The 25,770-nt window shown below is 43.4% G+C and overlaps 1 protein-coding gene and 1 long non-coding RNA gene across 11 annotated transcripts in view; one reads left to right on the top strand and one right to left on the bottom strand.

Moving 5' to 3' along the window:
- LOC144338258 (uncharacterized) overlaps nt 1-10,911 on the top strand; it is a 31,794-nt gene extending 20,883 nt beyond the window's left edge. Inside the window, exon 2 of the long non-coding RNA XR_013412244.1 lies at nt 8,889-10,911. This is a non-coding gene — a long non-coding RNA (uncharacterized LOC144338258). The remainder of the gene's footprint in view (nt 1-8,888) is intronic.
- CDH13 (cadherin 13) overlaps nt 1-25,770 on the bottom strand; it is a 1,167,676-nt gene that overhangs the window by 45,217 nt on the left and 1,096,689 nt on the right. For all 10 annotated transcript variants that reach the window (XM_077984054.1, XM_077984047.1, XM_077984053.1 and 7 more), the window contains 1 exon segment: nt 5,254-5,396. In XM_077984054.1, the coding sequence (XP_077840180.1) occupies nt 5,254-5,396 (143 nt within the window).

Raw genomic sequence — 25,770 nt, 5'->3', positions numbered from 1 at the left:
ACCTCCCTGGGCTCAGGTGATCCTCTTTCCTAAGCCTCTTGAGTAGCTGGGACTACAGGCATGTGCCACTGTGCCTGACTAATTTTTGTATTCTTTTTGGGGATGGAGTTTTGCCATGTTGCCCAGGATGGTCTTGAACACCTAGACTCAGGCAATCTGCCAACCTCAGCCTCCCAAAGTGCTAGGATTACAGGTGTAAGCCACCGTGCTTGGCCTACTAACTCTGATCTAATAGATACTGTTGGTTTTTCCTGGTTAAACATAATACTTAGAGGTAAGTTTTTGATGAGGCAAAAAGGAGCTTTTAAACAAAAGTTGCTCTGATTTATAAGGTCTTTTGAATTTATGTTCTTTTTGCTGTAAGTCCTTTGGGTCTTGTTCAGGATTATTATTCCTAACGATGGTTTTGTATATTAATGTCAACCTGGTTTCTATTTACCATTACATCTTTGGGGACATTTTAGCTCTCTGGAAACATCTGTGGCACTAGATTTTAAATTTCCTTGTCTGATATTAGTGTTAACAGAGTTAGACAACAAGTAGATTTCAAGCTGTATTTTTCTTGGGTCATAGAAGGATCATTCCTGGCTCTACTCTTTCCTTTCTGGAACCCCCACTGGGGTGCGATTAATATGTAGTGAACATTTAATATGGCTTTTGATGGAGAATCTAGAGGGTACAGGACTTCACTCATTTCTCACAACAACGTTATAAGTAGGAATTATCTTCTTCATTTTGTATATGTAGAAAACGAGACTCAGAGTCTGTAAGAAGCTTTCACAGTTACACAGCCAGACCATTCATACAGGTGTATGCTGAATGTTGAGAAAACATAGCTGAGACTCAATGAGTCTCATAGATGAGAAACCACTATAAGGTATCGTTAGGTCCTGACTACATTGTACATTATTTCTTCAAAATCAGATAGCTAGTAAGTGATATGGCAGAAGTTTAGACCAGATTGCTGCTTCCACACAGAAATTTTAAAGAATGTTAAAAATGCAAGAAACTAAAGGTAGAAAAATGCTATCCCAACGGTACGACTTTTAGAAAGTCAACTACATTCGATGTCTGTTTCCTAATCTGCAAATTTTGGTTTTGTTCTTCTTAATAACCAGGGGCAAAGTATTTACACACATAGTGTCACTTAATTGATTACTGCATACCTGTAAAGAAGGCTCTCGCTTCTGGTAACAATTCAAGTATACTGCATTTCTAGTTTCTTTGGATTTATAATTGCACGAAAAATTTCACAAAGAAATGCCAGCCATACTGTGCTATATTTCATCCATACTTCATGACATTCTTTGCTGAGAAATTTCTCTACATATGCAGATACTTCTACATAGTACAGAACCCTGCCATTGTTACTTTAGCTGACCAGTAATGGATACTTTTCATTTCACAGAGCATCTTAAACATTCTTGGCTTATTTTCATCCCAGAGTATGTACTTAGTACTCTGTCTAGACCTCTTCCTTCTGGAAAGCTCTTCTGTTCTCATAAGTCCTATCTCTTTTGTATGGGCAACTCCCTAAGCAAAATCTCTCCTTATCCCATTTCTATCTTACCAGCTTATTCTGGAACATAATCTCAACACCCACCCCCAAAACAGGAAGGACCAATCCTCTGAAACTCATCCCCTGTTTATGTTGCTGAAATCATCATTCCTGATTTCTGGACCAGAAACCTGAATATTGCATTTCTCTAGTTCATGTTTAGTATAAACTCTCGACAAAGATTTGTTTCTTACTTTCAGATGTTATCTAGGTTCTTCCTCTCTGGTCCATTCATGTTATGCTTGTGCAGACTCTGACCCCATCAACTAAGATACCTGCTATGGCTTCTAACACATTTCCCCACTGCAGGCTGACTTTTCCCGAACTAACCTCACTACCTTGGCTTGGTCTTCTCTCTTCTCTTACCTGTATTTCTGCCGCAGCTGCCTAATACCTCCCTCCTCACATCTTGCCATCATCGCATCCATTTTCTATGCTGCTATAGGATGTATCTTTCTTTTGTGTGTGTGTGTGGGAGGTATATATTTTTTTTTAGTAGAGATGGGGTTTTGCCACGTTGGCCAGGCTGGTCTTGAACTCCTGGCCTCAAGCGATCTGCCCACTTCAGCCTCCCAAATTGCTGAGATTGCAGGTGTGAGCCACTGTGCCTGGCTGGGATGTATCTTTGTGAAACACAATGTTTATTCTGGGGGCAAGTGAGTGATACTGTCAAGGCCAAAGTCCTTGGCATAGCGTGTGGAGCATCTCATGATTGATTTCATGATTTATTCTACAGGCGTGTGAGTGCCTGCTCTAAGTCAGGCACAATGGCAGGTGCTGGGCATTGAGCACAAGACCCAGTTCCAACTTTAGAACAGTCCGGTATCCACACACTTCTCTGCCCTTATCTTTGCACACAAAGAACCTGCCATGCTAGCTTCCACTAATGCTGACCGACCTCCCAACTTCTCACATATTTATTCTTCTAGAATGCCTTACCTTTTAAAAAAAAATAGTTAAGTTTTATTGAGCCCTTGCTACATGCAAGGTATTGTTCCAAATGCTTTATAGGTAATGACTCCTTTAAATCTTACATTAGTTTGCTAGAGCTGCCATAACAAAGTGCCACAAAGGAGTGGCTTACACAGCAGAAATCTATTGTCTTACAGTTCTGGAGGCCTGAAGTCCAAGACTGAGGCATCCGCAGGTTTGGTTCCTGCTGAGGGATGTGAGGAAGGCTCTTCTCCCAGCCTCTCCCCCCGGCTGCTGGAAGTTTGCAGGTAATCTTTGGAACTCCTTGACTTGCAGAAGCATCACCCTGATCTCCGTCTTCATTTTATGTGGTGTTCTCCCTGTGTGCATGCCTGTGTTCAAATTCCCCCTTTGATGAAGACATCAATCATGTTGGATCAGGGCCCACCTTACTCCAGCATGACCTTATCTTAACTAACCACATCTGCAACAAGCCTGCTTCCAAATAAGGTACATGCTATGGAACCAGGCATTAGGACCCCAATATATCAACATTGAGAGGACACAGTTCAGTCATAACAATTGTTAAAGTAAATTAAAATGGAAATTAGGCCTGAAGAATCACTGGGCAGAAAAAGCCAGTTAGGTTTCATAAGTCACCTTAACCTTGCTTGATCTGCAAACATAAGCAAAACTGAACATGAGCAATTTCTTTTTTTTTTTTTCTTTTCTTTTTTTTTGAGACAGTCTCACTCTGTCGCCCCAGCTGGAGTGCAGTGGCACAATCTCAGCTCACTGCAACCTCTGCCTCCCAGGTTCAAGAGATTCTCCTGTCTCAGCCTCCCGAGTAGCTGGGATTACAGGGGTTCGCCACCACACCCAGCTAATTTTTGTATTTTTAGTAGAGACGAGGTTTCACCATATTGGCCAGGCTGGTCTCAAACTCCAGACCTTGTGATTCACCCACCTCAGCCTCCCAAAATTCTGGGACTACAGGCATGAGCCACTGTGCCTGGCCAACATGAGCTATTTCTTATAAATGCCTGTATTAAAGAAAAATGAAATTTAAGGCTAACCAATCAGAAGCTGCCAACTAACTCTTAACACCAGGACTAGCATGCCCTACCTTTAATCAACATATCCTTCATCACGCAGGTGAGATGTCCCCTCTCTCAGGCAGCTCTCCATGACTACCCCCACGGCTGGACAGGGGCTTCTCTCGGCTTAGCTCCATCAGAAAGTTAGGACACTCTACTGTGATCTTCTGTGTACTTGACTAATCTTCCAAATAACTCATGAGCCCTCTGAACACAAGGACCACGTATTATTCATCCATGAGTCTCCAGGAGCAAGCACAAGATCTGGTCCAGCTCTCAGTTGCTGAACATTGTCTACCTGATATTTCATCATGTCAGTTTCCTTCTCAAGAAGTTACACGGTCTTCTGGTTGCCTGTTCTATCAAATGAATCATCTGGCTTTGAAGATGTGACTTTTCCACATACATCCAAATAGATTCCTACATATGCACTTATAGCGGACACAACAGTTATTCTTTCCTTTTCTCACCTCTGTGCTGTGCCGCCTTCTAGTTTTGATTCCTCTGTCTTAGATTCCTGGGTAATGACACTCATCTAAATCCTACCCATTTTTCAAGGCTAAGCTCAAGGCTTGCCTTTATTGTGAAGCACTCTCCACCTATTGTATGCCACATGGATTGCTCACTTCTTAGACTTGTCTCCTAAAGGTTTGTGTGAGTAGCCGGCAGATGAGGACCAGGACTGAGAATTCTTAGTTCACCCTTGTTGAGTATAACAATGGGCACCTATAAATATTCATCTTGATATGGAAGGACTGAAAAATGAGTCTTTAGCCATAAACAGCTGGCTTTTAGGAATAATAGGGAGAACAAAACTTCTTGTGTGATTGACACAATACATATTGTAGCTTAACATGTCCCCAGACCAACTGGAATGCCCTCATCTCAGTTAATGGCAAATCCTGTGAGCTCTGCATTCAAAATATATATGACCTCTCTTTTTATCATCCCCTCCTAGTCTCTGGTCCAGGCCACCATCTTGCCTAGATTACCATGCAGTCTCCGAAGAGGTTGCCCTTCTTCTGCCCTTCTGCCCAGCAATCTGATCTCAAAAGAGCAAAGAACAATCATGGCACTTTGAACTTTGCCTTCTTTCTGCACGTCAGCTCCATGAGGACAGCTATTGTTTTGTTTACTGCTGTGCTCCCAGCACCTAATCAGGGACTGGCATACGGATAGTGCATTATCATCTTTTGAACGAACAGCAATTGCTTTGTGGTTGTGCAGCCACTAACTAATTGTACCTGCTGCCTTTCCTTGGCAGTGCATCATAATAGGATAAAAGCCACGGGAACAATTCAATTGCCAGGGTCAGTGATATCCTCTGGGACTTTCTTTCAACTTGCATTAAGTCCAAGAGCCTCTTTGCAAATGAGAGCATGATACCAAGACAAAGCACATCAGCGTGGCTTTCTAACCTCCACGCTTGCCCAAGATGGGACAGGGTGAGTTCACTGCTCTGACCTCTCACCAGACATTACTTGCTTTCCAGAAAGATCCGAGGATTCTGGGACGTGGAGATATTACTGAACTCAATATGTGTATATTTAAACATTTACTTCGCTGTTCCCACACACTTATATTCTTCCCAAGAACACCCCTGGGTGTATCAGAAGATATTTAAAAAGGTAAAAGTATATTTGTAGTAGAAAAGTATACTCTTGATGGTCTTTGTCAAGTACTCACCACTGTCAATTGCCAGGAAGAGAGCAGTGTACACGCTGTTGTCGACAAATGGGGACTCACGGTCCAGCACAGCTGTGGTGTCAACAGTCCCATTGATGGGGTTAATATTCAGCCAACCTGCTGGGTCCTTGTAAACAGAATACCTGAAAACAAATCCCAACAATGTCACACTCTGCATTCAAAGTAGATTCAAGAAACATTTACAGAGTGCAGGGCATGAGCTCCTATGAACCCAAAACCATCATTTCTGTTACAGTTGCTCATTCACAAAGTCATGAGGCCACTGACTCTGGGTTTGCTTTGTGTTAAGCACTTTGTGTGTGTGCCTTATTCCTCTTGACACTCCTAGGAGGAAGATGCTGTTGCCATCTGCCCAGCTCTCACAGAGGCAAAGCAGAGTTCACAGTCCAAATCCTGAGTCCATGTCCAGTCTTGTATCTTTCACTCCTGGGATACATCTTGTCTGTGGACTAGTGGGAGAATTGCTGTTGTGAAGGTACAAGCAAGGCACATCAATGCTTGGAGGAAGAACTCACTACCTCTGATCCAGGGCAATATTGGGTACCTCACAGGGAATGCTGCATCCAAACCAAGACAGGAGGAATAGATAGTATGTCATCAGAGATGGAGAGGACAGAAAAACCAGGAAAAGAGAATATGAGTTAACAAATTGTATCAGTCCATCTTCACACTGCGATAAAGACATACTAAAGACTGGGTGATTTACAAGAGAAAGAGTTTTAATAGACTCACAGTTCCATGTGGCTGAGGAGGCCTTACAATCATAGTGGAAGGTGAAAGGCACGTCTTACATGGTGGCAGACGAGAGAGAATGAAACCAAGCAAAATGCGTTTCCCCTTATAAAACCATCACATCTCCTGGGACTTATTCACTATCATGAGAACAGCATGGGAAAGACCTGCCCCTACCATTCGATTACCTCCCACAGGGTCCCTCTCATAATACGTGGGAATGCAAGATGAGATTTGGGTGGGGACACAGCCAAACTATATTCAGATAGAACAGACACATTCATTACGATGTAGGTTACATGAGGGCAAGAAATTTGTTCACTGCTGTGACACCAGCTGCTTGAACACTGCTTAGCACATACGCGACACTCAATAAATATTTGCTGGGTAAATGAATATTTAGGGACTAGAAAGTAGAGGGTTGTGTTTGAAACAGCTTCTTTAAGGGAACTAAAAGTTAATGAGTTTTGAGAAACAGATTAGACAAGATTGTAGAGAGCGTGAACTACTGTTTTAAGGGGTTTGGACTTTGGATAATGGGAAACCATCCAAGATTTAAAAATGTTACTTGTTTTGAGGTTGCTCTTTTGAAGTTTAAACAATACAGAGATGCACAGAGTAAGAAATAATAGTCTTATCTATCAGGGAGACTCAAATTGGGCATGATTCAGCTTTCTTTGAATTGGGTGGCTTGCATAACGTGCCACTTGCAGACCTAAGCCAGAAAGATGCTGTTGGTGCTTTTCTGCCATTTCCTACTGATCTTTGAAGTATATTCCCATGAAGAGACATGGGAACTGATAGCTCCTTGGTTTGGTAAAGATGCATGAGGTTTATTTTCTCTGCCTTGTATGGCCAGGTTTGGGTCTAAGGATGTTTAAAACCTGATTTAACCAACAGGATTGAAAATCTCCAACTGAAGGGCTTGGAGCAAATGACTCTCAACTCTTCACAGGGAAAAAGATATCTACCTCCTAATCCTGGAACTTGGGAATGTTACCTTACAGAGCAAAGACTTTGCAGAGCTAAGGATTTTGAGATGAGATTGTTTTGGGTTCTCTGGGGGTGTTTGGGGGGTGCTAAGTGCAATCACAAGTGTCCTCAGGGGGAGGCAGAGGGAGATGTGAGACACAGAAAAGGAGAAGACTGCGGAGGCAGAGATTGGAGTGATGCGGCCACAAACCAAGGAATGCTGCAGCCACCAGAAGTGGGGAGTGGCAGGAAGGATCCTCCCCTAGACCTCCAGATGGAGCATGGCCCTACCAACACCTTGGTTTTGACTCAGTGAGACTGATTTTGGACTTCTGGCCTCCAGAACTGTGGGAGAATAAATTTCTAGCCTCCATGTCTGCAATAATTTGTTACCGTGGCATTACTGATTTATTATAGTAGGTATAATATCCCCACTTACAGATGAGGACTCTGAGACACAAACCAACAGCTACTCAAGTAATAGAGTCAGGATGTGGGCCCAGGTGGTCTGACCTCGGAGCTGCGATCCTGAACCCACACTCAAAACTGCTTCCCAGCTAACTTAGTGACTCAGGGTGGGTGGTCAGCAGGTACGTTTCATCTGAAGGATCTTACTTTGAAAAAGATACTGAATTCTGAGAAAAGGTGGCCTCTGAGGATACATTTAGGTTGAATCGAAGTGTGGTAGGTGGGATTATTCAGATGTAGGTGGAAGCAAGGGGGCTGCCTCCTGTGTGGCCAAGGAGAAGAAGAACTGCCCTTGTCCATGACTTAAAGGTCATCATGGGGGCAGCAATGGGATTGCTACCTGGGAGAGGCTGTGGTCACTGAAGAAGGGATGGTCAACTTGGGTTGTTGAGAAGGGGAGCCAGGGAATCAGAAATTGCTGGCTGACAAAGGGAATGGGCATCTGTGCAGTCACCACAAGCCTCACGGCGCCCCAGGACAGACAGCAGTTCACCTACCACCCTCGCCTGGCCACCATCCAGAGCACCTCTGAGTGCTCCTAGTGTCTCCTGGAGTCTCAGCACCAACCACCTGGAGGTCTTTGGGCTTCCAGTCAGCATTGCCAGATGCTCCGATGCAGAGCTGTTGTAAATTTAATTCACACGGAGGCACTCTGGTTTGGTATCAGTCCTTTTTGTGTTGGGGTCATGCGAACTGACCCAAGAATCAAATCAAGTTTTTGTCCTGCAAAGTGGATGTACCAGATCCCCCAACTGCAGAAGGACGCCAGGAGAGGCTCCTGCTGATGCTTCCTGGAAGACGTCTGGTCTGGTCTTTCCTAAAACAGCCTCGGGGTGCAGCCTCCATTTCATATTAGTAGTGACACAGCTGCAGCAGCATGGAGCCTTACATTGCACCGGCTGGGCACCGCTCCAGGAGCTTCCAGCATCTATGCTTTTAGCCCTCACACCAGCACTGGGAGGTTGATAATATTATTCCTCCCCTTTTACAGATGAGGAACTGAGAGGCCTAGAGATATGTGAACTTTGCCAAGGTCATTGGTTAGTATGGGGCATGCTTGGGATTTGGAGGCTGGCTCTCTGGTGCCAAGGCCTGCTGTCACCCTCTGTGCTGCCTCTGCCCAGCTGTTCACATCGCCATCATCACATGGCCGTTACAGTCATGGACTTTGGAGAGGAAAGGACCTGGGTTCTAACTTTGAGCTTAGCAAGCTACTTCTCTGTGTTTCCGCTTCCTCCTCTGTGACTTGGGGACAGTCCCAGTGGTATTGTGGGGTAGCTGTGAGGGCAAACTGAGGCTGACACAAAGGGCTTGGTCTCGTTCAGGGCACTTGCGGGGGAGCTGTTGCAGAGTCAGACTGTGGGTATGTTAGCGGCTTGCTGGGGTCATGGCCTCGTGTGTCCTCCCTGGTGTGACTCACACTGTCCCCCGGAATGTTTCAGAAACGTCCGACTCAGCAGAGCCTCGGGGAACAATGCTTTGAAGCTGCAACTGTGACAGGGGACAGATGGGGAGAACGGATGAGGCGAACGCGGGCTTCCACACGCCCTTGCTGCTGCAATGATCCTTTCACTATTTTGTGAAAACAGAAGCAATGAATTACTCACGAGAATGAACTGCTTTGAAAACACCAGCCTTTCGTTTAAAGAGTCATTTATGCTTCCACCTGGCAAACTTCTACTGTGTTTCAAGACCCCACGCATACGTCTCTTCTCGTTCACCCGGTGTGACTTTCCCAGTAGAATTAATCACCCTCAGTAGGTCTGTGCGAGGCACATGCACTGGTAAAAATGCTTTTGGGAGCCTACCACGGGCCCTGATGGCTCTGCCATCTCCACCAAACTCTAAGCTCCTTGGTGTCAGGACAGGTAAAAGTTGGTCATTAGACACACAGAATGCTTCCTTGGGCCCAGCTTGGTGCTAAACCTCTTAGGAGCATCATTACATTTATTTCTGTGATTCACGACCATCTGATGAAGTGGGTATTGTCCTTGTTTTAAAGTTGAGGTAACCAAGAATCAGAGAGGTTTAGCAACTTGTCAAAAGCGGCCCAGTTAAGAAGAGGCAGAGCTGGAATGTAGCACAGCACGCTGGATTCCAGGGGCTGGGCTTCTCGGTGCACAGTGTTTTTCATGCCCAACGCCAGGGTTGTCTGCTCTGCACCCCCAGGGCCGAGTAGAGTGCCTGGACGCAGAGGGTGCCTGGTAAAGGTTTATTACATCTTTTCTCCTTCAGTTGGAACAATCATGGGGATGGAAAAAGAAAAACAAAACAAAACAGAAAAAACCAGGCAACTCATCAGGTAACAAGTTTCCTGTTGATCTAGGAGTGATTGGCAGTGGTTCAACATATTTGAAATAATGAAAGTTTTAAATGAACCGCATTCTATTCCCTGATTACTCAGCTCAGTTTAGAAAATAAATAAAAACTGAATTAAATAAATTTGGCTTTCATGTTTGGTGTACAAGCAATGCTCTTTGATGCTCCTTCTGTCATTCCTTTTTTGTCGCACGATGCCATGATTTTGCTGTACGATTAACATGTTTGCTTGTTGCTTTTCAAAGAAATAGTTGTATTCAATGAAATGCTTAGAGACATGAACTCGGAGGCAGTCCTCAGAAACAATACTCAGCACGGTTAGGCCTGCTTGTGCCGTATTTCCAGGGAAAGCCAGGGCTTTGATGATTTTACAGGACAGTGTCTCATTCTTTTTCTTCCTTAAAAAAATAATCAAGTATCTAGAGCTGTGCTATTTAACTGAGTTTTCACAGGACCCTTTCTGCTCCCCTCTGTTTGCTTATTTTATTCTATTTTTTGAGATGGAGTCTTGCTCTGTCGCCCAGGCTGGAGTGCAGTGACAGTGATCTCGACCCACTGCAACCTCTGCCTCCCGGGTTCAAGCAATTTTCCTGCCTCAGCCTCCCAAATATCTGGGATTACAGGCACCTGCTGCCATGCCCGGCTAAATTTTGTATTTTTAGTAGAGCAGAGTTTCACCATGTTGGCCAGGCTGGTCTCGAACTCCTGACCTCAAGCGATCCACCTACTTTGGCCTCCCAAAGTGCTGGGGTTGCAGGCATGAGCAACCGCACCCGGGCAGTTTGCTCATTTTATTTGGCGCCTCCTCCCATGGGAGACCTCAAGGAGGTATGCCCGCCCCACAGATGCCCTGGAAGTCCAGTTTGCTGCTTCTACTCAGAACCACGCCTGCAGACAGAGGAGGACAGAGGGACACTCATTTGCTGAGCACCCACGTGATGCAAACTAAGAGCTGGGTGGAGACACTGAACGGTGGAGCCATCGTCCCCGATGTGGAGGGAGAACAGCTCAAGACCACGGAGCAGCCTGCTCTCCCGCTTCCTGGCTTCTGTGCACTTCTGTCCAATCAGCCTTTTTGACCAATTGGCCAGGCACGCTATGTAAATTTCTGACATTTTCAAAACTGTCTTTTTAATAAACCTTTCAGTATAAAAATACCAATGTGCAAGATGTTTTCAATGCTTCTAGGCCTAAAAAATGCATATGCCTTATTAAATTGGAATTTCCGGGCAATTTATCTGTAATGTGAATTTTGCTTGTTACAGGAAAAAAAATCAAATTAAAAACTGAGCTCATTTCAGCCTGTAATGTAGCTTCACAGAAGCTGCCCTGAGCGCTTGCCAAGCCTCAGCCTCTTCTGGGTGTCAGTGTTGGGAGATGCAGGGCAAACTGATGAACAGAATCCGAGTTGCAGGCAGTACAGTGGGGGTGACTGGGGCCTGCGCCACCCTGGGAGGCGGGCTCACTCTCAGCAGGGCCCCCTCGGAGCAGGGAAGAAAGCTTCCAGGCAAGTGGCCAGGGTCAGCTGTTGACCTGGAAGGACTTCCAGAGCTGAGGGCTGCCAGCCTCTGCCCTCAGGGGGCTCAAGTATTGGTGGGAAGGAGAAAGAGATCGAAGGTTTGACAAGTCCCTTCTGCAGGCTTCTTGGGGTCACTCGCTTTCTGTGAGGTAGGGCAGCAGTCCCCAACCTCTTTGGCATGACGCACTGGTTTTGTGGAAGACAATTTTTCCACGAACAGTTCATGGATGGCTTGGAGATGAAACTATTCCCCTCAGTTCAGGCTTTAGATTCTCGTAAGGAGTGCGGAGCCTAGATCCCTTGCGTGTGCAGTTCACAATAGGGTTTGTGCTCCCAGGAGAATCTAATGTTGTGACCCAGGGGTTGGAGAACGTCCGTGGCCCAGGGGTTGGGGACCCCTGATGTAGGGGACCCACGTTTGCACAGCATAGGTGCCAATATTACATGACTTAGCATAGCTTTCCTTTCGATTTACACTTAAAAATGTCACAAAGTAATATTGGGCAATTAGTGCACAATGGTCAAATGGATCGATGCAATATAACAGAGCACTAGACATGGCACAGATTATACACACATAAAATTTATATATAGAGAGATTATAGATATAGTAATAGATGGAACTATCTCTATATATGATATATATATGTCATGCCATATATATAGTTCTATCTATTATATATATAATATACTTTATATAATATACTTTATTATACTTTATATAATATACTTTATATTATATATATAAAGTATATATATAAGTATATTATATAGTAGATATAAAGTATATCTACTTTATATATAAAGTATATAATAAAGTATATTATATAAAGTATATATAATAAAGTATAAAGTATATAAAAGTATATATAAAAGTTTATATAATATACTATATATAAAGTATACTTTATATACTTTATATGTATAATACATATGTAACTATATATATGTTATATATATATATATATAAAGTAGGATGGGAAAGACTACGAGAAACCTAGAAAATAAAAACTACAAAAGGAGAGGAAATACAGAGTATTTTTATATTCCTACTGAAGGCTACAAACAACCCTGTAAAACTGTAGGAAAGAAGGGAAGCAGTAGGGGAATACTTCACACCCTACTGAATTCCAGTCCACTGGACCCTGTATTTATTATTAAAAGCAGAACCAGAAAGACACAGAACCGAAGGAAACACACTATCTTAAAATAGCTCATGCAGCTCTGGCTCTGAGTATAAAGTAAAGGACATGTTTCAAATCTTCTGACACAATGTACAGATAAAATTGAAGGGCCAGTGAATTCCAGAATCCTAGATTAGTTAGACAGCCACAGCCCATCACAGTCTAGGGTACCGTTCTCTTCCTCTCCCAGGAAACCAGAGCCAAAGAAAGCAGTCTCAGTAAACAGAAAGGGCTGCCATGGACTCTAAGGCCCTAGAGGATCCATCTGGACCTGCCTGACTTTCTACCCACATTTTCTATCTCTTTCCTCAGCATCCCTGAGTTACAGACTCACTGGCCTTTCTTTTACTCCTTGAAATTAGCAAATTTCCCAGGGATGGGGATGCCACAACCAGCAGATGTGGACAAGAAGAGCTGCCCAGTGAGCGGTCTGGGCAGGGCCTCTTGGGGTTGGGAGGATGGGATGCTTCCTGCCTTGCCTATCCTGGAGCTATGACCTTCTGTGACTCTGTAACAGCTGAGAACTGGGCAGGAGCTCTTGACACCTCTGGCCCCTTCCCTGGATCCCCTTCCCAGGCATCCCAGAGCCCCTGGTGAAATCCTGTGGACGTCTGCTTGAGGCTGTAGCACATGACAGTTCTGACCGGCACATGGCAGCTGGTATTTTCTGATGGCACATGGACCAAAACTTTGCTTTTTACAGACATTCTGACCCCTACCATGACGACAAGTGATATATATCTCATACCCAAGAGAATGATCACCCTCCACACATGCAGTGGACCAAGGTAGCTGTGGTGTGGGTCTACTTTCTTTGGATCATTGTAGGAGGTAGGTAGTAAGACCACTAGGGATCATCTTTTGTGTAGACCACTGCAATGCACCTGTTTCTTTGCTTGCCTTCTGCTTGCTACAATCTATTCTCCAAAGAGCAGCCAGGGTTATATCACAGTGTGTGAATCCCTGGCTTGAAACCCTCCAGTGACTTCCCATGGGGTATAGAATAAGATCCAAACTCTTACCTATGGTCTCTAAGGTCCTAGAGGATCCATCTGGACCTGCCTGACTTTCTACCTGCATTTTCTACCTCTTTCCTCAGCCTCCCTAAGTTACAGACTCACTGGCCTTCCTTTCATTCCTTGAAATTAGCAAATTATTTCTGGTCTCAACACCTTTCTACTTGCCTCATGGGATAAGTCGTAGATTTTTCTCATGTGTGTCTTATGCTTTGTAGGATCTCACTTCTGACACTGAGGCCTCTGTGTTCCCTAGAGAAGCCACTCTGGATGGTCTGTCTAAAGTCTGCCTCCTTCGCTGGCCAACTCTACAACTTAGAATGTGAGCTCCTAGGGGCAGTGACCTCATCTATCCTACTCAACCCTTCACACATAGAATCTGGAAGAGTGGCCAGCACACACTGAATAGGTAGGCACTCAGTTGCTGAATGCATACATGAGGGAACGAATGAGAGTACAAACCTTCTTTACATGCATTGGTTGACCCATGTGCTAGGTGACCCAGAATTCTAAAGGGACTTCATCCTAAAGTGCTCATTCATCTGTCCCCCACAGGCAGATCTCTCAAAAGAGCCACTGGACCATCTGTCTCTCTTGCCCCAGCCAAACTCCCATTTCTTTGCTGCTCCAGACATTCCCATCCCTTTAGTTGCCTTGGATCTGATACATGCTGTCAACAGGGGTTAGTTAGCTGGGTTTGTGTGTTGGGGCTTCCGAAGACCACTCCCAGGTTCAGTGATTTGCCAGGAAGGCCCACAGAACACAGCATATTGTCATATTCAATGGCTAAAACTTATCACAGTGAAAATATGCAGGGAAAACAGCTCAGAAAAAAGGTACATGGGGTAACATCCCAGGGAAACCAGGTACCAGCTTGCAGGGGTCCGCTCCCAGTGGGGTCACACAGGATGTGCTTAATTTCAGCAGCAAGTTGTGACAACATACATGAAATGTTCTCCATCAGGGAAGCTCACCAAAGATTCAATGCCCAGGGTTTTTTATCGGGGGCTGGTCACATAGGCACCCTCCACCTGGCATTAGCAAAATTCTTGACTCCCAGAGGGAAAGCAGAATTCAGCATAAACCACATTTGTTTGCACAAGCAGTTTAGGTGCAGTGAGCCACTCTTCTCAGTTAAGAGAGTGGGAACCTTCCTCACATCCATAATTCTGCACACCAGCTGAGGCCAACCTTGCAGGCAGGCCTTTCTAGGGACAGCGGTCTCAGGCCTGCTGTGTGAGCTCTTTTTTGCATAGTCCATGATCAGGACAAGGAAATGGTGAATAAGAACAAATTCTACTTATCTTTAGAAATCACTAAATTCCTGTTTCTCCTAAACTATGCCCCGCTTTTTTTTTGAGACTGAGTCTCACTTTGTTGCCCAGGCTGGAGTGCACTGGCGCAATCTCGGCTCACCGCAACCTCCGCCTCCTGGGTTCAAGCGATTCTCCTGCCTCAGCCTCCCAAGTAGCTGGGACTACAGGCACATGCCACCATGCCTGGCTAATTTTTGTACGTTTAGTAGAGATGGGGTTTCACTATGTTGGCCAGGCTGGTCTCAAACTCCTGACCTTGTGGTCCACCTGCCTTGGCCTCCCAAAGTGCTGGGATTACAGGCCTGAGCCACCACGCCTGGCCCTAAACCCTTTTAATTCTAGAGACTACATATTGAAACCCCCAAAGAAGCCAGAATCACAAGAAAATATGCTCTTGTAGGCACAGTGGTAGCTGGTGGCTTCAACTCCACTTGCATTTGCCCAAGGAAACACTGATTTGGTCCTCTGTGTTAATTGCAGAAAATTCAGACAATATAGAGGAGAAAAAAAGGAAAAAATTAAAATCACCCTAATCCACTTCCAGAGATAAGCACTATTAACATTTTTGTCTAGAGGCTTCCAGCCTAGGTGTCGATGTATACATACACACACACACACATTTTTAATGTGACGTACTATTCACTTGCTCATTTGGAATCAATATTTGCTGGGTGTCTGTTACCCGCCAGACCCCGAACTTGGTGTTGGGAAGACAGCAGTGTATTCCCCCCAGTTTTTGGAACTTACACTCCAGCAGGGAGACAGGATATAAATTAGTAATTACACAAATGGTTATTTAATTACCCTCGTGACAAGGGCCATGCCAGCAGGCTCCCTCACATCGTAAATCATGCGTTGTGAGTGTTTTCCTATTTTTCAGCATTTACTTTCTGCTGTTGTATCTACAACTGGAAGCACACATTCATGGATCACTGAGGAGGTGGTGTACGATGTATGTATTCATATACATTACTGTCTGCCATTGCCTCATCAACTTGGGAGGTAGATATTACCACCCTCATTTTACAGATGAGAAAACAAAGGCTCAGAGTGGTCTAGGAGCTTGCCCGAGTCATGCAGCTTTCAAGCAGCAGAAGTGTCGTTCCAACGTGGATCTCTGCCTCCCAAGCATGGCTTGATTTTTGTTTGCCTTGTGAATAGCCCACGAGGGTTGGGCATTTATCTGTGCCACTGGTTCTCCAATTTGGGCGTGTATCAGAACGATCAGGGCTGTTGATGATATGAGGGGACCTTTCCATTTTTAATATGTTTTCCAGGTGGCTCTGATTCCCTGAAGTTTGAGAACCACCATTCTGAGAAGAATGATTTAAACTCTCAGCTGGAACCCAGGTCTATGTCCCACAGCTGGGCTTTCCTTAGTGGGGAATAACTCGGGAACACAGGACTGGAATTCACAAGATGGCAATATTTCCTTAAAAAAAAAAAACCCTATTCAATTGATATAAACCTTTCTTAAAACTATATTTCTGTTTATAAAAATCATACACATTTGAGAAAGGTTTAAAATTATACAGCCCATGTGTGTGAATTTAATATCTTCATCACTATCAATGGTGAAACAACATTGGCTTAAACTGTTCTTTTATTGGAAGGCTCTTAGTAACTTCGAAGTCAAACTTCGAGACTTACCACTGAGATAAACTACTCAGTTGTGATGTAGATATCAAGGAACTTGTGTCTAACAGTGCCTAGTAATAACTGAAGTCTGAGAATGATTTAGTCTAGGAAATAGGCGCTCTTTGCCATGTAGTTACTTTCAAAAGTGGGCAGGAAAGGGGTGGGGCCACAGCTAGGTGCCACTGATGGTGGGCGTGGTCAGCGTGAATTACGGGCGTGCCTGCAGACAAGTGCCTGAGAACCACCGTTCTGAGCTGCCACCCTTTCCTGTGGACTCTCTGACCTCTTCCTCTGTGTATGAGCCCCACGTGCACTGAGCCTTCCCTGGTAAACAATGGAACTGACATTTCCTGGGCACCGGCTACTTGCCAGGGACTGCACACATCTTCTCTAAAAACCTTCTCACCACCTGTTCCAGGCAGGCAAGTCTGCTCCTAGTTTCTCCTGGCAAAGGTCATACCTGGTATCTTGTTCAAGGCCATTAATTCTTTGTTAGAATTTACCAAAGATCTCCCAACTGCTGCAATAGGACCTTTTTGTACCTGCAATAGGATTTTGCTGTGGCCAGACTCTTCCTAGTCAGGGCTTGTTAGTCCATTTTGCAGATTTATTTCTAGGGGTGATTGACATAGTTTCACCTATGCCCTCACTGCCACTGCTCCCCATCCCATTTTTGAAACCTAAGTGAATGCAGCAGTTGTTAGAGCAAGGAAACAACGTCTTCACAGCTTTATAAGTGTCTTTGCAAAGACATTTAGATCCCATATAAAGGGACATTTGACACTTCGTAAGGATCATTTCATTGTTGCTTTTGACCAAATTGATTGCAAAGCAGTACAGAGAAATACAAAGAGATTCAGGGTATAAAGCCACACACTTAACAATGTCATACACATTAAGTAAATTAGGAAATAAAAAATTAAATAGTAATTAAACATTGAGAGACTAGGACCTTAACATATTTAGTTACCATATTAACAGGCTGTGACTTCAGAAGCTATCTGATTTCTGAAATCCAGAAACACACTTATCAATCCTAGATGAAAACAGGGATTGAACACTCTTAGTATGGGTGAAAGTGTTATACAGTTGCTTAAAGTGCAACCACAACAGGAATAGAACATTCTTAGTGTGGGTGAAAGCATTACACAGACGCTTTAAGGTGCAACCACAAGATAGCTTTCATGATTAATGATCATTATCATTGTTAACGACTGATCAAGCCTGATCCTATATGTAGTCTAGGTCTAGGGTTAAATTTGCTACATCCACGTGTCCAGATTGGGTGACTTTTTCTAAGCAGTAGAAACTGTGCTTGGAAAAGAACAGGATGACTTGGAGTTTGGTACCAGTTGGTAGCAATGTAAGCTTTCCTTGGTGTGAGGCTTTTCATCCATTCGTTCACACTCTTTTTGTTCAGTGTGTTTTATCTCTTTTTCCCCTCATTCCTAGGCCTGAGAATACAAATATGAACAAGACCCACAAGGACTGCTCATCACCCCAGTATTCCATTTACAACGTCAGGAATGAACTTCCGACCAGGCCTCTAATTCTCTCTTGCAGCCAAATATCCCTGCTTACTCCTGGTATTTACCTGGTCAGCAGACCTCATGAGTCATCTCCCATTGACAAAACCACCCCAAAGATGCACCAGTCCAGCACAAAGTATCACTGTCAATCTCACAAAAGTTGCAGGGTTCCAGGAGGATGCTCAGAGTATAAGAATTATGCTAAGTGAAATAAGTCAAGCTCAGAAGGACACATACTTTATTATTTCATGTATCTGTGGAATCTAAAAGAGTCAAATTCATGGCAGCAGGGAGAGGGCTGAGGAAAGGGGAGATGTTGATCAAAGTTTCTATGTATACAAAGACCAAACCATCACATTACACCTCATAAATATATACAATTATTATGTACCAATTACAAGTAAAGCAATAAAAGAAGAAAAAAAGGAATCATAAGTAAATCCATGGCAAGTGAAAATGCAATGGAGAGAAGGGAATCAATGATTGAAGGAGAGAAAGGAGAGTGGATTTATAGCTGCTTCAAAAAAGTGATTTGACTGGCAAAGGACCGGGGAGAGGTCCTTTGGGAAATGGACAAAGCCCTTGAGTGGTTAGGAAAGACAACCTCTTTACAAATGCATGTCATAAGCCGAGCACAAGGTGAAGTATGGCATGGACTGTCATGGGATGCTGTAAAAATTGTGTCACAAGCAAAGCAATTCTTGGTTCATCTGTGTTCACTCTGAGACTAGCCTATTATTGGGGTTGAACTTATAAAAAAACTTCTGTTCATCATTTTTTTCTCCAAAATAAAGTGATCAAATTGTCCCATAGAACTGATGCTTATTATTATTATTATTATTATTATTATTATTTTTTGAATAACCACAGAAATTTACCCTTCCAGTCTTAAAACTCGAGAAAGTTACAACAGTCTTATCTGAGTTTCTTTCTCAAGAAGCCAACCATCAGGTCTCCCAGATAAAATCAAGGAGCTGAAACTCACCAGACCACTGCCTCTGGACAATGAGGAGCCAGACCCCTCATCCATCAGGATTGCCTAAGGACCATCTGCTTCCTACTGACCAACTTCTCTTCCTTGCCTCTCTTTAATCCCTGTTTTCCCATGCATGGTTACGTTTCCTCTCTGGTGCATTAACCCCTCATTTCAGAGATGGATTTGAGACTGACCTCCCATTTCCTTGGCTGCAGCAGCACCCGATTAAAGACTTCTTCCCTGGCTTTTGTCTTGTTGTCTCAGTGATTGACTTTCTGTGTGGTGAACAGCAGGACTCAGACCAAACCCCTGGTGCTTCGGTAACAATTATATCTTAACCAAACATATCTATTTTTTTTCAGTTTTGAGTCACACTTTGGTCCTCAGTTTAAACTGATTCATGGTAAGCTGCATTTTTGTGCTTCCAGTCTTCTTTTGGTAAGGGCTGTTGGTGGTCCCTGTTCTTCAGTTCATGATTTGGAGTACATGGATGGTCACAGGAGGGGAGGCAGGGCTTCGGGGTTTATCTGGTGACTAAACACTAATAACACTTTATTACAAGAGTAAAAAGCAGAATGACATATTCTGATGCTCTGCTTCAGAGTTTCTGATAAGGCCCTCCACAGTGCACAACCTGGGACAGGGGGCTCTCTGCCTAGGTCTCGGGCTGCACTGCTTGCAGGTCACGTTCCACTTTTGCTCACTTATGCCAAGGCATAGTGGTGTCTGGACAGGTGCTCCATTTCCCAGGGTGGTTTATCTCAAAGAAACACGCTCACTGGGAGAGCAAATCGGGATGTCAGAAGACTAGAATGAGAAAGTTAATCACCCCTCTGCGTTTGCTCTCAGAGTTTATTTTTATTGGGTGATTAATCGACACATCTTGGCCTTTTCTCTGGCACCTGGGTCTCTGAGTCCAGCTCAGACCAAGCTGAGCAGGGATATTGGCGCTTTCAAGAAGTCAATAAATGAAGCCAGCTGCCGCCGGGACCACAGTGAGATAGATGGCTGAGCCTCGCATTATGCCTTGAAGGTCAGTGAATGTGGTCTGGCCGGCTGCCAAGCAAGGAGATTCTTAGAGGCAGCTGTGCTTAGCTTAGGTGATGACTGGACCTCCCTCTCCAGTGGCATCCTAGTAGAGAGCCATCTACAGAGACTGCATTCCTGATGGAGGCCAGGCTACCGGGAGAGCTGCAGGGTCCCTGGGAGACAGAAGCATCTGGGTTTCACATGGAGAGAGCTCACCCAGGAGCACAAGTCCAGTGTGCTCTCATGGATCATCATCTGGAGGCACCATCGCCAAAACACGTGACGCTGCTGGCTGTTCTGTGAAGGAGCTGGAGGGTTATTTCCACCACTGAGTGCTCAGAACCGCACATTCTCAGCCCTGTTTACTGATTTCCAGTGTTCATTCAATACACATGTTTGACCATCTTCTATCTTCCCAGTACTCTGTTAGGGACTGGGGAGTTTGCAGTGATCAAGGTGGGGAGCCTCCTGCCCTTGGGATGTGTACCTTCACCAAGGCCATTTACTATCTGATGTTGTAATTTTCACACAAGATGGTGAGCTCCCAGGGATGGACTTCGTCTTTCTCTCTTCATATAGGCAGTGACTGGCCACATGTCTGGCCATACAGGTCTTGGTTAAAGATGGGTGAGTGAATGGGTAGAAAAGTCAACGTGTCAGAAGCAGGTGGAAGAGCAGCCTGGAATTCCAAGGAGTTTATATCCCCGGGGATTTCAAGGCTATGTGATGACAAGCATGGCTGAATCCCTGCAGGAAGCAGCTGGGTTTGGTGCCCCTGGTGTGGTCAGCGGTGTCAAGCACCGAGATCAGCAAGGGGGATGAGATGCATCCTGGGCCTGCAAGCTTCCCTCTGTACAAGAATGCCAGCTGTCTCTATACATGGGAACGTCAGTTGCCAGGAGGAATGTGGCTCAGCTGCGCTATCATCTTTCTGGATGTAGGAGGTTCTACATTAGCACTAGTGTAGAAACAGAATCCTACTGCAGTTTCCGGGTCCTCTATTCTATTGCTCATAGAACAGGAGAGTGAGATTTAAAAAATGTACATCAGGTGCCCTTCAGGCTTCAAACCCTTTGGGGCTTCGGGGGCTGATCCCTGCTCACCTCCCACCATCAACTCACCCTGTTCCCAGGCTATCCTGTCCTCCCAGCCTTTGCATTAGCTGCTGGTTTCTCCCCTTACCTCTCCCCTTGGCTGGTTCACTATCACTCTTCAGATCACACGTCATCTCCCTCCTAACCAGCCCATCTAAGGTGGCCTTCTCCAGTTACTCTCCATCCCATTATGCTGTTGACTTTCCCATGGGTTAGAGCTGTAAGCTATAATCACACCAGTTGTGTGAACAGACATTCATTGGCTTGTTCATTGCTGGTCTTCCCACTAGAATGGAAACTCCACACTGTCTCGTTCACTGCTATACTCAGGGCTAGTTAGGACCCGGCTCATAGTGTGAATTTCTCAATATTTTTTGAATAAATAAATAAGCCAGGATGATTACCTTAGGTTGGATGTATGAGGAATAGGTAGCCTGTCCAAAACATTTACTTTCAGACTTGTTATTTAATCTGAAAAGCAATATTCACAACTGGCATTTATCGACTACCTGCTACCTGTCATGCAGCATTTAAATCTTTCACAAACATTTGAGCCAGTTTATGTACTAGAATTTTGCTCATTTCACATTTTCCTGTCTGAAGTCTAGAAAAAGAAAATGGGTACTTTCTGAATAAATCAACCTCTTCTAAACTGACTTTCCAGAAGATGAGAAAAGAATCCAGATGGAAAAAAACTAGGAAATAGCATTCTGGACATTGACCTTGGCAAATAATTTGTGACGAAGTCCCTAAAAGCAACTGCACCAAAAACAAAAATTGGCAAAGAAACTATCAACAGAATAAACAGACAACCTATAGAATGGAAAGAAATATTCACAAACTATGCATCCAACAAAGGTCTAATACCCAAAATCTATAAGGAACTTTAACAATCCAACAAGCAAACAACAACCCCATTAAAAAATGGTCAAATACATGAACAGACACTTTCAAAAGAACACAAACATGCAGTCAAGAAACATATGAAGAAATGCTCCATATCACTAATCCTCAGAGAAATGCAAATCAAAACCACAATGAGATACCATCTCACACCAGTCAGAATAGCTTTTATTAAAAAGTCAAAAAATAACAGATGCTGGCCAGGTTACAGAGAAAAGGGAACTCTTTTTTTTTTTAATTTTTTTTATTTTTTATTTTTATTTTTAAAAATTTATTATTATTATACTTTAAGTTGTAGGGTACATGTGCATAACGTGCAGGTTTGTTACATATGTATACTTGTGCCTTGTTGGTGTGCTGCACCCATCAACTCGTCATTTACATCGGGTATAACTCCCAATACAATCCCACCCCACTCCCCCCTCCCCATGATAGGCCCTGGTGCGTGATGTTCCCCTTCCTGAGTCCAAGTGATCTCATTGTTCGGTTCCCACCTATGAGTGAGAACATGCGGTGTTTGGTTTTCTGTTCTTGTGATAGTTTGCTAAGAATGATGGTTTCCAGCTGCATCCATGTCCCTACAAAGGACACAAACTCATCCTTTTTTATGGCTGCATAGTATTCCATGGTGTATATGTGCCACATTTTCTTAATCCAATCTGTCACTGATGGACATTTGGGTTGATTCCAAGTCTTTGCTATTGTGAATAGTGCTGCAATAAACATATGTGTGCATGTGTCTTTATAGCAGCATAATTTATAATCCTTTGGGTATATACCCAGTAATGGGATGGCTGGGTCATATGGTACATCTAGTTCTAGATCCTTGAGGAATCGCCATACTGTTTTCCATAATGGTTGAACTAGTTTACAATCCCACCAACAGTGTAAAAGTGTTCCTATTTCTCCACATCCTCTCCAGCACCTGTTGTTTCCTGACTTTTTAATGATCGCCATTCTAACTGGTGTGAGATGGTATCTCATTGTGGTTTTGATTTGCATTAAGGCTACAGTAACCAAAACAGCATGGTAGTGGTACCAAAACAGAGATATAGACCAATGGAACAGAACAGAGTCCTCAGAAATAATACCACACATCTACAGCCATCTGATCTTTGACAAACCTGAGAGAAACAAGAAATGGGGAAAGGATTCCCTATTTAATAAATGGTGCTGGGAAAATTGGCTAGCCGTAAGTAGAAAGCTGAAACTGGATCCTTTCCTTACTCCTTATACGAAAATTAATTCAAGTTGGATTAGAGACTTAAATGTTAGACCTAATACCATAAAAATCCTAGAGGAAAACCTAGGTAGTACCATTCAGGACATAGGCATGGGCAAAGACTTCATGTCTAAAACACCAAAAGCAACAGCAGCAAAAGCCAAAATTGACAAATGGGATCTAATTAAACTAAAGAGCTTCTGCACAGCAAAAGAAACTACCATCAGAGTGAACAGGCAACCTACAGAAAGGAGAAAATTTTTGCAATCTACTCATCTGACAAAGGGCTAATATCCAGAACCTACAAAGAACTCAAACAAATTTACAAGAAAAGGGAACTCTTATACACTGTTGGTAGAAATGTAAATTAGTTCAGCCCCTGTCCAAAGCAGTTTGGAGATTTCTCAAAGAACTTAGAACAGAACTACCATTTGACTCAGCAATCCTATTACTGGGCATTTATCCAAAAGAAGATAAATTGTTTTGCCAAAAAGACACACGCACTTGTATGTTTATCACAGCACAATGCAACACAGGGAACCAATCCAGGTGCCCATCAATGGTGAACTGGATAAAGAAAATGCAGTACTCGTATACCATGGAATACTATGCAGCCGTGAAAAAGGATGAAATGGTGTTCTTTGCAGAAACATGGATGCAGCTGGAGGCCATTATCCTAAGGGAATTAGCACAGGAACAGAAAACCAAATACTGCATGTTCTCAGTTCTAAGTGGGAGCTAAACATTGAGCACACACAGACATAAAGATGGGAGCAATGGATACTGGGGACTACTAGAAGGGGGAGCATGGAAGGGGTGTAAGGGTTGAAAACTATTGGGTACTATGCACACTGTCTGGGTGATGCGATCACTCATATCCCAAACTTCATCAACACGCAATATACCCAGGTAATAAACCCCCTGCGGACCCCCTGAATCTAAAAAAAAAGCTAAAAAAACCCAAATCATAAAACAAAACAAAACAAAAAAAACCCTAGGTGATTCTTTGTATCCGGTTCGATTGTTTGAATTTTTTAAAAGAATATCACCATGTATTTTAGTGTTTTGAACTTTTCATTGAATTGTGATTTTAAAAAGTCACAGTTTAGCCCAAAAGGAGGTATCTCCAAGTTTGTCAGTTCCTAAAACAACATTCTAGAGGGAAATAAATGAAAATCTCTTGAAACTGTACATATTCTTTGATCCAGAAATTCTTCCTCTAGTAATTTAGCTTAAAGAAATAGCTAAAGGGAGCACATTCCAAAATTGGGGAATGCTGGATTAATAAAGTCAAATGAGGTCCCCTTTCGTGCAAGAATTCTCAGAGCCTTTAATACTCAGATTTTCACTCTGAAGATCTGAGAGAGGGCCTTAGAATAAAGCGTAACTCAAACTTATTTGGCAGAAATATTTAGCAACAATTATATTTTCTACATCAATGTTTACTATAGAAAAATTAAAAAGCCATCAGGTAACTGTTGATTAAAAGTGATAATGGAATGCTACATAGACATTAAAAGCCATGATGATCACAACATGATAAGATGACAACGTATATGAAGTAAATCTTTATAGTATGTAGGTATGTGTGTAGCACCGTGAGGGTCCACATGCAAACATGTGGCAGGCTCGCTGGGCCCCTCTCACAAACACAGTAATGACTTGGCAAAGGCCAGGTCAGCTTCAAAACCCCTCTTTGTATCAAGCCCTGTGTGCCAAACCCTTCTTATTCACAGGGCTTGACATAAATCCCAAACCTATTTGCTGCTGCTGGCTGAGAAAATATCCTGGAGGGGAATGCTAGTGGCAGTTGCGTAATAATTATGACCATCATGATGATAACAATAGAGTCACAGATAATATTTATTGAGCACTTGCTTTGTGCCAGGGACTTTCCAAGCACTTTACATGGGTCAGCTTATTTAAGTCTCACAATAACTTTATGTGGGTGGGATTATCGACCCATTATACGGATGAGGAAACAGAGGTGGCGAGGGATTACCAACCCATTATACAGATGAGGAAACAGAGGTGACGAGAGACTAATGACCCATTATACAGATGAGGAAACAGAGCTGGCGAGGGACTAACGACTCATTATACAGATGAGGAAACAAAGGTGGCGAGGGACTAAGTCGCTGGCTGCAGGACACACAGCTAGTAAGTGATGGAGTTGTCCAGCCACAGGGCCCATGCTCTTAATGGTGATGCCTCGCCATCTGGCCTGGGTCTTAGGAGTAGCGGTATCTGGCTAGTGGGATTTACATCTTTCTTAGTTTTGTTTATCTCAGTTTCTAAAATTTTTACCATTAGCCTATATTTCTTTTGCAATAGGAATTTTTTTTGGCAATAAAAATACTAGTAATACAAAGATGATTTCCTTTATATCTCTACATTTCCATTTTCTCTTCTTTGTGAAACCTTATTATTATAGATGGTATATTTACTATATATACATACACATATGTATAATATGCATGTCTTATATGTGATACATAACAGTATATGATGTATATACACATAAATAATATATCCATTTTATACTTGTGAACTGAATGTTTGTTTCTGTTCCCCCCAAA

This window comes from Macaca mulatta, chromosome 20, assembly GCF_049350105.2.
Source record: "Macaca mulatta isolate MMU2019108-1 chromosome 20, T2T-MMU8v2.0, whole genome shotgun sequence".
Taxonomy (NCBI): Eukaryota; Metazoa; Chordata; class Mammalia; order Primates; family Cercopithecidae; genus Macaca; species Macaca mulatta.
Note: the sequence above shows the minus strand (reverse complement) of the source record. Positions and strands in the feature narration are given on the sequence as shown.